Source organism: Cnephaeus nilssonii (assembly GCF_951640355.1).
Source record: "Cnephaeus nilssonii genome assembly, chromosome: 19".
NCBI lineage: Eukaryota > Metazoa > Chordata > Mammalia > Chiroptera > Vespertilionidae > Cnephaeus > Cnephaeus nilssonii.
The window spans coordinates 720,539-730,991 of NC_137090.1; the positions used below are offsets into that span (position 1 = coordinate 720,539).

A 10,453-nucleotide genomic window follows, 5' to 3' on the forward strand; every position below is an offset into this window, starting at 1 on the left:
GTGTGTGTTTGGCCCAAAACATCCCAACCCGTCAGTACAGAGTGTGAATCCTGTCCCCCATCAGTCTCGGGTCTGGTGGGTGCCACTCGGGCCGTCGCTGGCGGGCAGCCTCGGGGGCAGCGGCGCCCACCTGTTGGGCCCGCGAGTCCGCAGGGAGCAGCGTGGGGCCGGGTTCTGCGGCTGCTCCGCAGCGTCCGGGGTGCAGGTGACAGCTCCGGGGGGCCTGGCGCCGAGGGGAGGGGGCTCCCCCAGGCCCGCGGCCGGCTCCAGCCCTGGCGCACCGTCTGCGCGGGGCCCTGGCCCGGTTCCTCGTTTCCGCACCTTTAGGTGCACCCGCCCAGCCTCCCCTTCCTCCGCCCGCTCCGCACAGGCTCCGCGCTGGTGCCTGAGGCGCTCGGCTCCCGGGACCGGATCCCGCAGCCCAATCCGCCAAGCCGAGCCCAGACGCCCCGAGCAGGCGGCGCACGGGCCGCACGCGCGCCGGAAGTTGCGTCACCCAGCTTCCGGCCCGTCGAGCTGGGGGGCGGGGCCCGTTACGGACGCGCGATCCAGTAAGAAAGCAACACGAGGGGTTTCGGAGGCCCGGGCGCAGCTCCGCCCCGCGGCGGGCGGGGGACTCCACCCACTGCCACGTTCGACGGAGGAACGCGCGGGGTGCGCGCATCTCCTGGCCAATCAGAAGCCGCAGATCCCGGGGCTCCGCAGGTGGCAGCCATTCCAGACCCGGAGAAAGTGGTGGGGGAAAGCCACCAGTCACGAGTCGAGGGGGAGAAAGTTCTCCGCCAGGAGCCAATGAGGGGCCGGGGCAGAGTGCGAGCGCGAGCTCCTCGGCCAATCCCGGGCGACGGCGAAGGAGCCCTCCGGAGCTCTTCCGAATCCGGGGCCGGAGAGGGTGTCGGCGTCCAATCGGAGCGCGGCAGGGGCGGGCCCCGGAGTCCGTCGGCCAATAGAGGGTGGGCGCGGGCGGGCACGCGCGCGGCGACCGGGTTGATAAGGACGAGGCGGGCGGCGCGCGCTCTCGTGGCCTCGCTGTCCGGCGGCGCCAACCGAAGCGCCGTCCCTGCTGCCGACATGCTGCGCCGCGCTCTGCTCCGCCTGGCCCTGGCCCTGGCCGTGCTGGCCCGCGCGGGCGCTGCGCCCGAGGAGGAGGACCACGTCCTGGTGCTCAACAAGGGCAACTTCGAGGAGGCGCTGGCGGCCCACAAGTACCTGCTGGTGGAGTTCTGTGAGTGCCTCCGGGCCTGCCGCCCCGCGGGGTGGGGACGGGGACGGGGAGCTGGTGGCTCGCAGGGCGGGTGGGGGGGCGGATAGAGGGCCGGGCACCCGTCCCCAGCCTCCCTCCCTGCCTCCCACCACCTCGCAGCGGGTTGGTTCCTCGGGGCTGTCCGCGTTGTGGACACAGACTCCCAGCCCCTCGGGAGGCTCAGCCTGGGCTGAGCCAGCCCCGGACCTGCGGCCCCTGTCCCTGTGCGCCGGTGCCCCGGGGACTCCCTCCTGCCCCGGCTGGACGCGGGCTGAGAGCCAGGACTGCTTGCGTATCTGACATCTATCTCCATGGCAGGATCCCTCTCTTATTTTAAGAAAAACAGGGTGGGCCGTGGGAGGTGCCCCAAATACAAAACACTCAGGGTCCAGCCCCCCACGTACCTGCTCCCCAAGAATTTTAGGAAATGCAAAGGGATCCCACCAGCCCCGGTCCTGCCCGCACCCCCTCCAGCCGATGACAGCTCTCACCCGGACCCAAACCTGGTGTTTTGTGTGTTCACGCCCCGGCTGTCTGGGCTGGAGACCTCAGGCCCCACACAGCTGCTGACCTTGGCTCAGGAGGAACCTGGTTCCCACCGCTGTATAAAGACCCAGTTGCAAATCTGAGGCTCGGGCAGGTGTGCCCAGATGTGTATCACCTCACTTATGTGTGATTAGGTCTTAATGCGGGTGGCACTGGCTTCTTAGCTTCTCCGCCTTCCCAGAGGGAAATTCCAGGGCCGGCCTGCCCCCTGCCCACCTGCAGGTGATAGGAAGTCACTGGCCGTTGAAACAGTTGGTCTTCCCGTGCCCAACGGTGACAAAGCGGGGGGTGGTGGTGGTGGTGGTGGTGGTTTGTCATTCGTGGCCTCTGTCCCCATATTGCCCAAGAGGACCACGCTATCAGCCCAGCCTTGTAGTTCGGAGGGTTATCTCGCTGAGCTGATAAGATATTCAGGGAGGGGAGCGCCCAAGGAGGAGGGAGGCAGGGAGCGGTCCAGTGCTTTTCAGCCTCTTGCTTTCCTTCCAGATGCCCCCTGGTGTGGCCACTGCAAGGCTCTGGCCCCCGAGTATGCCAAAGCGGCCGGGAAGCTGAAGGCCGAAGGCTCTGAGATCAGACTGGCAAAGGTGGACGCCACGGAGGAGTCAGACCTGGCCCAGCAGTATGGCGTCCGCGGCTACCCCACCATCAAGTTCTTCAAGAACGGAGACACGGCTGCCCCCAGAGAGTACACAGGTGGGCCGGCCGCTCTGCCCTCGCTGCCCAGCGGGATTTGCCTGCCATCCTGGGAGATCGCTGGGGGCGGGGGGGGGGGGGCATGTTCGGGAACCTGGCCTTGGACCTTGTTCTCGGTCTGGTTCTAGTTCAGGAACACTCGTCCTTGAAGAACCTCCCAAGTGGAAGGGGTGTCCTCGGGGTTGGGTGGCGGGGAAGAGGGGGCTGGAGCAGCCAGCGCAGCGTTGGCGTCCACTGTGCCTGCGCTGAGCGCCGAGGGGCTTCGCTGGGAGGGCTCAGTCACAGCTGTCGGGCAGAACTCGGATTCAAGCCCAGCGCCAGCTCCCTCCGCCTCAGCCGCTGCTTGCTGGCTCTGAGGCTGCTTGGCTGGGCTGGGCCGAGTCCGGGCAGCGCCTGTGACGAAAGGAGGCTCTCGCCCAGAGAACCGGTTCCGTGGCTCAGCCGCAGCTCCTCTCCCGCAGCCGCCGTGTGGATTCTGACCCCAGCTCCGGGCTGCGGCCGGCCCCGCGCTCACTTTGGAGCAGGAAGTGCCTGTCCAGCTGCCCTGCCCTCCCAAACCCTGGGCTTGTGGGCGGGGCTGCTCCCGTCCCACCTGTGACTGAGGAAAGCTGATCCTTGTTGTTGGAAGTATTACCGATGTCCCCGTGTTTTCCGTGTTGGCCTCCACCTGCCCCGGGCAGGGTCCTTTTAAACGTGAGGTTCCGTGTTGGGCCGGATGGTCAGAGCCTGCGAGGGGACAGCGTCCTGAGCTCAGTGTCAGGACCAGGCTCTTCCTTTTCATTCTCTGCTCCTGCGGGGCCAGGGGCTGTGAGGGGCCAGGACGCCTGGCCAGCCGGGTCAGGGAGCCAGGGTGGGGCTCAGCCCGTTTTTACAGGAAAACTGGCATCGTGCTTACTTTAAGAAAAATCCTAGTACATCTCTAATTTTTTTAAAAAATATATTTTATTGGTTTTTTACAGAGAGGAAGGGAGAGAGATAGTTAGAAACATCGGTCAGCTGCCTCCTGCATACCCCACCCGCAACCAAGGTACATGCCCTTGACTGGAATCGAACCTGGGACCCTTCGGTCCGCAGGCCGACGCTCTATCCACTGAGCCACACCAGTCAGGGCTGCATCTCTAATTAAGACAAAGCCTGGAGTGAGGCCGCTGAGGGGAAAGTGTTTGTGTTTAATGAATGCAAACGTCAAGAAAAACTTAGAAAATGCAAAGGGAGGTAGCCACTGCCGGGAAGCACAGCCCCTGGAGCCCTGGGGCTCGCACAGGTGCGCGGACACGATGCCTCTCCGTGGCGAGGGGCTGTCCTGCTCGGGCCGGCGGAGAGCTGGGCATGGGCCGCCCGGTGGACCCTGCATGTGTGTTTATGGTGCAGCCGGCAGGGAAGCGGACGACATCGTGAACTGGCTGAGGAAGCGCACGGGCCCTGCGGCCACCACGTTGCCCGACGGAGCTGCCGCCGAGGCCCTGGTCGAGTCCAGCGAGGTGGCAGTCATCGGCTTCTTCAAGGTGGAGATGGGGGTTCACCTCGGCGCCTGTCGTTGGAGGGGCCTGGGCGCCGCGGCCAGTCCGGCTGCTGACCCGGGCGGGGGTCCTTGGCGTGGGGCCTGGGGCCACCTCTGGTTCTCGTCTCCAGGACGCGGAGTCGGACTTGGCCAAGCAGTTCCTGCTGGCGGCAGAGGCCGTCGACGACATACCCTTCGGGATCACGTCCAACGGTGACGTGTTTTCCAAGTACAAGCTAGACAAGGACGGGGTCGTCCTCTTTAAGAAGGTGAGCAGCCTGCGCAGCTCTGCCCGGTGGTGAGGTGCTGCGCTGGGGGGTGCCTTCGGCTGCTGCTCCCCGAGAACCTTGCCCGGAGCCGCTGGCCTGCTGGGCGCCACTGGCCCAGCCTTCAGCTCTGTGTCCGCCTCTGTGACAGCCCGGCGGTCAGGAGGCGAAGTTGCCTGCCGGTTAGCTTTGTGGCTGTGCGGAGACATAGTAGCAAGCTGGCGGGTGACCACCTGAGTAGCTGAGCCAATTGCACCATCCCCGGTGCAACATTGTTTCCACTCCTAAAACCTTCCACCCGGACGGACTCCGGGATTAGCTTTTGGGGAGCGTGTTCCCCACCTGTGGGCATAGCCTGTTCCCACGGCTCCCACGGCCTCGTCCTGCTGCCCCTGTTGGTGACGGGCCACTGGTGTCGGAGCCACTGCCCACCGTTGCTGGGACACAGCGGGGTCCATGTCTGCGAGTGACCGACGTGGCAAGGTGGTCTTTGCCTTTCATCTCAGCCAGGACGGTGGGACGGGGCCAGCCCAGCACCCCTGCCCCTGGAACAGGACTGGGCCTGGATTGGGGGCGGAGAGCACACGGGGGGTGGGGGGAGTGGGCTGTGACGAGCCGGAGAAGGGGCCATGTCTTCAGGGCAGAGGCAGGACTGCTGTCCGGCTGGTCAGAGAGGACGCAGGGTGAGGCTTTGGGGTCTCTGCGGCCCCGTCCTGGGCAGAACTCAGGCCCTTACAGCCCTGTCTTCCCTGGCGGAGCCGCGGTGTCTCCTGAGGGCGTCGATTGGTCAGTTGTCATCGCAAACCTGCCAGGATGTTGTGGTTAGCATCTGGTCAGGAAAAAACTCAATGGTGGGTGAGGCTGAGTGGGTGTAAGCGGGAGCGCCCTGCGTCTGGTCCTCGAGTTTAGGTTGAGAGTTGCTGTGAGGCTGGGAGGCCAGCCCCAGTCATTCTTTTCTGTCCTTTTTTTTTTTTTAATCCTCACCCGAGGATATTTCCCATTGATTTTTAGGGAGAGTGGAAGAGGGAGGGAAAGACAGAGAGAAACATCGATGTGAGAGAAGCACATCGATTGGTTGCCTCTTGCATGAGCCCTGTCCAGGGCCCGGGCTGGGGAGGAGCCTGCCACTGAGGTACGTGCCCTTGACCGGAATCGAACCCGGGACCCTGTGGTCCACAGGCTGGCGCTCTACCCACTGAGCCACACCAGCGAGGGCTCTTTCCCATCCCTTTTGACCTCAGGGTGTCATTCTCACACCGGGTCCTGGTTTGGGCGATTCTGTGTCCTTGAAGGTTAGAGCTGCCATTTTTCTGCAAAAATCGGTGCCAGCTGATGTCCGTGTCCACCTGGCTGGGCACAGCCGCACCCGGGGGTCTGGTGCCAGCGAGGGGCGGTGGCCGCAGGGTCTGCTCTCGGCACAGTGTGTCAGGCAGCCAGTCGGGAGCCCGGTGGGTCGGGAGGGTCTCGGCGGCAGCCAGGTGAGGCCCAGAGCCCCTCCGGTCTCCCCGCCCGGCCATCGTCCTGCTCTGGGCCTCTGGTTCACCCAGGTCCTCACGTGCGCCGGGTCTTCCTGTCCCCCAGGACCACCTGGCTTCCCCAGCGGGACGGGCCAGGATGGCGGGGACGCAGTGGCCCCGGTGCCCTCAGCGTGAGTCCGCGGGTCACTGTCGCATGGACCGTGGTCTGCGCTGCGCGCCCTGTGCCTTCGTTCTCCCTACCGTTCGCTCCGTCTTTATTTGTGGAAGCCGGGCGTTGGGGTGGCAGGCCGCCGCTCCACCACCTGCGGCGTCTGGCCTTTTGGGGTGCTGGCCCCCCCAGATGAGAGAGGCTGTTACTGAAGTGGATGTGAACAGAGTGTGATGTGGCCACATCGCCAAAAAGACTGTGGCTCCAGATTGTGTCAGGTGGCCCCTGATTGTGGCGCCCAGCAGGCCGTTGGGCAGACAATGCTCGCTGCCCAGAGCGGCCAGGAGGGGGCCTGTTGGCCTCTAATTGGGCCTCGGCCCTGCCCGGGCCAGGACTGGCCTGCTGTGTGCCTGAGGGGCCGCGCTGTGAGCTGCTCCTATTTGCACAGCAGTCCTGGCCTTGGCTTCCTGCCTTGTGTACTCTCCCCCCTTTTGTCCTCCACGGGTGCAGTTTTGGGGAAGGGAGAGCCGGCTTCAGCCTCGGCACTGGGTGTGGGAGCAGGGCTGGTTCTGGCCGGTGCCCCTGGCGCCTGCCCCCCCTTGTGGTCAGCCTTGGGGGGTGGGAGTGCCGCCTGTTTTCTGGAGGCACTTGGAGGAAGTGCAAGGACAGGAGCAGCACGAGAGGCCTGGGGTTCCTCCCCAGTCGCTGAGAGCTCAGGGCGGCGATGCCCCCCCTCCCGACCCGCTAGCCGGACGGGCAGGCACAGGACACTGTCGGGTGGCGCCCGGACTTGTCTGAGTGTTAATTCTCAGCAGTTTAGTGCGGAGAGCCATGTCTCAGGTTTCCTTTTGACACCCGCCTCAACAGGGCTGGTTTGCCTTCGGGGGCTGCGGTGCCACAGGTCCTGCCCCTCCCCCCAAGCAGGAGACACCTGACCCCTGCTGGCCCCTGACTGTGATGGGGGAGTCGCCTCGGTGTGGCCGCAGGCTGAGCGGCTGCAGTAACGGGATGCTCAGGCTCCAGGCCCGGTGTGGCGGTGCTGGCTTCCTGGAGCCCACGGGGTGGGGCGTCTGGGCAGCTGGTCCCTGCCGCCTCACCGGCTTTGCGTGGCGGAGCTGAGCTGGCTGGGACGCGGGTGCGCGTGGAGCCCTCGGCGCTCAGGCCTCCTCTGTCCACAGTTCGACGAAGGCCGGAACGACTTCGAGGGGGAGGTCACCAAGGAGAAGCTGCTGGACTTCATCAAGCACAACCAGCTGCCGCTGGTCATCGAGTTCACCGAGCAGGTGCGGCTCCTGCCAGGCCGCGCGGGGAGGGGCACCCCAGGACCCCATGGAGAGCCCCCCACTGCTGCCCAGGCGTCGGCCATTGAGGCTGTCCTGTGCCAGAGCTGAGCTCGGGGCTGAGGCCCGGTAACTGTGTTTGTGACAGACGGCCCCCAAGATCTTCGGGGGCGAGATCAAGACGCACATCCTGCTGTTCCTGCCCAAGAGCGTGACCGACTACGAGGGCAAACTGAGCAACTTCAAGAAAGCCGCCCAGGGCTTCAAGGGCAAGGTGCGCCCCGCGCAGCCGGCCTGGCCTGGGGGGTCGGCCGGGGAGGGCGAGCCGCACCCACGTCCCTGCCCCGCTCACTGTGCCTCTTCTCCCCAGATCCTGTTTATCTTCATTGACAGCGACCACAGCGACAACCAGCGCATCCTCGAGTTCTTCGGCCTCAAGAAGGAGGAGTGCCCGGCCGTGCGCCTCATCACGCTGGAGGAGGAGATGACCAAGTACAAGCCCGAGTCGGACGAGCTGACGGCAGAGAAGATCGCCGACTTCTGCCACCGCTTCCTGGAGGGCAAGATCAAGGTGGGCGCCGGCGGTTGCGTCCTCCCGGGGTCTGAATCGTGAGCCTGGGGTCCTGGGGGCAGGCCCGGCCGATGTAAGGGTGGCCGTTCGTTCTTGTCCCCTGCGTGGGGAGCAGCCCTCTTGGGTGCAGACCCTGACCTGCCCCGCCCGCCCTCCAGCCTCACCTGATGAGCCAGGAGCTGCCCGAGGACTGGGACAAGCAGCCGGTGAAGGTGCTGGTGGGGAAGAACTTCGAGGAGGTGGCTTTCGACGAGAAGAAGAACGTGTTCGTGGAGTTCTGTGAGTGAAGCCTCTCCGGGCGGGTGGCTCCCTGGGGCTGCAGGGGGGACGTGGGGGTTGGGGGAGGCATGGCCTCCGGGCCCAGCAGGACTCAGCGCTGTGGCTTCCAGATGCCCCGTGGTGTGGTCACTGCAAGCAGCTGGCGCCCATCTGGGATAAGCTGGGGGAGACATACAAGGACCACGAAAATATCGTCATCGCCAAGATGGACTCGACAGCCAACGAGGTGGAGGCGGTCAAAGTGCACAGCTTCCCGACGCTCAAGTTCTTCCCCGCCAGTGCGGACCGGACGGTGCGCTGCGGGCAGGCGGGGCGGCGGGGCCCTGGAAAAGCTCGGCCTCTACAGGGCGGGGACCCCCCCCCCCCCCGGGTCTGCTGCTCACCTCCCACCCCATTATAGGTCATTGATTACAACGGGGAGCGGACGCTGGACGGCTTCAAGAAGTTCTTGGAGAGTGGCGGCCAGGACGGGGCAGGGGACGACGACGTAAGTGGTCGCCCGCGGGGCTCTGGGGCCACGGCCTGCGGTCCTCTGGACACGTGCTTCCTGGTTGGTGCTGGAGGCGTGTGCGAGGGCCGGGCCGGGCCGTGCCGGCTGCCGGCAAGCTCTGCCTCTCGCGGCCTGCACCGGCACAGGCAGCAGGGGACGCTCTGAACGCCGGGCTTGCTTATGAAGTCTGCCCGCTTGTCCCGCGTGGTCCCTGCTGATGGGGACTCCAAAGGGCTTCCCCAGCCCGTTGGCCGAGGCGCCCTGTGCCAGCCATGCTCAGCCGTGCAGAGGGGACGCCAGGGTTGGTCCCAGGTCAAGAGGGTGTGGCGGGCTGGAGGCTGCTGACTGGCAGGGAGAGGGGGCGTGGTCAGGCCAGGGGAAGAGGGCAGGGGAGCCGGCAGCTCGAGCCGCTGGGTCGTGGGCTCACTGCCCGGCAAACCCTGAGGCTGGAGGGTGGGCACAGCGCCCAGCGGCCCGTGCTGGGTCGTCTGGGGCTGGGACCCGGCTCCCCAGAGGGCAGGTGGCCGCCCTGCTTAGCCTTGACCTTCCGGCCTCCTCCCCGTCGCCCAGGACCTGGAGGACCTGGAGGAGGCAGAGGAGCCGGACCTGGAGGAGGACGATGACCAGAAAGCTGTGAAGGACGAGCTGTGAGGTGGAAGCAGCCGGCACCCCGACGCCCCTCAGGCTGCTCCCCAGCAGCCAGCCTCCGGGCTGCGCACCCTCCCGGGAGGACTGAGCACCCATCGGAAATGCAGGGAACTTTCTGAAGCCACACTTCACGCTGACACTCGTGTACATTTAAGCCCGTCTTCTGCTTCATCTCGGGAAGGGCTTGTCTCCAGGCCAGCCCTCGGGGCCTTTTTTAATTTGTGATGTACTTTTTTGTACACGGTTTTGACCTGAGCGCTCGCTAAAATGTTTTGGAATCTCACGCTGGCAATGTCAGCTGCCTGTTAGGTTCTATGCCATCACTAGCATGGTTCGTCTGTGGGATTTTTAGGCATTTTGGGACGGCGGGTTCGGTCCCACCCTGGCCGGGCCGCCCTGGAGACAGGTGTCCCCTGTGGGGGGGCCAGGCTGGTGGTCCCTCACCTGGCAGTGTTCCCGGGACTGCAAGGTTCCCATGCTGCCTGCTCAACAGAGACATCCGGTCTCACAGGGGCTCCCCAAGACAGAGGGCGGTGGGCACCCTGGGCCAGCACAGACCCCCCCCCCTACCCCCCTACCCAGAGCAGCACCCAGCTGGTCTGACACTGTGGCCTGGCCCGCGCTGCCCAGGACCTGGCCTCCGTTCCTGCGGGGACAGCGGGAAGCGTCCCGTTCTTCCAGGCGTTTCTACCACAACATTGGAGCTGAACACATTGGCCAAATAAAGTTGAAATTTTACCGCCTGCCTCTGTGCGCGACCTCCAGGCCACGGGGTGGGGGTTGGATCCTGACTGGAGAGAAGGGGGGCTTGGGGCTCATGCAGGTGCAGCACACAGGAGTCCCCATCCTCACGTCCGTCTCCAGGTGCAAAGCCTCACGCCACGCAGGTCCCCAGGCGGAGGATGGGGTGTGGCCGGCGCTCTCCCTGGGCATCTACTGTCTGTGGGTCAGCACAGGACACGTGGCGGGTCTGCAGCCGCTGCAGGTCGGTGAGGAGGCGTGTGGGCCTCAGAAGGGGCCGAATGACAGCCCCGCCCAGCTGCTAGGATGCCATGACTTCCAGGAGCTCAGCTTGTAGTTTGCAGAGACGAGGGGGTCGTCCACTGCCTTGGGCTGAGGGCATTTCTGAGCCGGGGTCAGGGGGACCGCAGGCCTGCGGTGCCTGCCTGGGTTCAGCTGGGCATTGACCCCTGACCCAGAGCACGGCAAAGGGCCCCCCACTCCTTGGAGGGGGAGTGCAGGTCCAGGACAGTAACCTGGAGCCCATGGGGTCCACCCAAGGCCCCGCCTCCACTTGCCCCAAGTGGGAA

At 65.5% G+C, this 10,453-nt stretch overlaps 1 protein-coding gene across 1 annotated transcript; it reads left to right on the top strand.

The window, feature by feature from the left end:
• The first annotated feature begins 1,006 nt into the window (after nucleotides 1-1,006).
• Nucleotides 1,007-9,881, top strand: P4HB (prolyl 4-hydroxylase subunit beta). Its single transcript, XM_079797580.1, has 11 exons — nucleotides 1,007-1,225; nucleotides 2,276-2,482; nucleotides 3,854-3,987; nucleotides 4,115-4,252; nucleotides 7,054-7,158; nucleotides 7,304-7,429; nucleotides 7,526-7,726; nucleotides 7,885-8,005; nucleotides 8,116-8,297; nucleotides 8,406-8,492; nucleotides 9,066-9,881. The coding sequence occupies exons 1-11, from the start codon at nucleotides 1,072-1,074 to the stop codon at nucleotides 9,144-9,146; spliced, it is 1,536 nt and encodes a 511-aa protein (XP_079653706.1). The 5' UTR covers nucleotides 1,007-1,071; the 3' UTR covers nucleotides 9,147-9,881.
• Nucleotides 9,882-10,453: the final 572 nt, after the last annotated feature.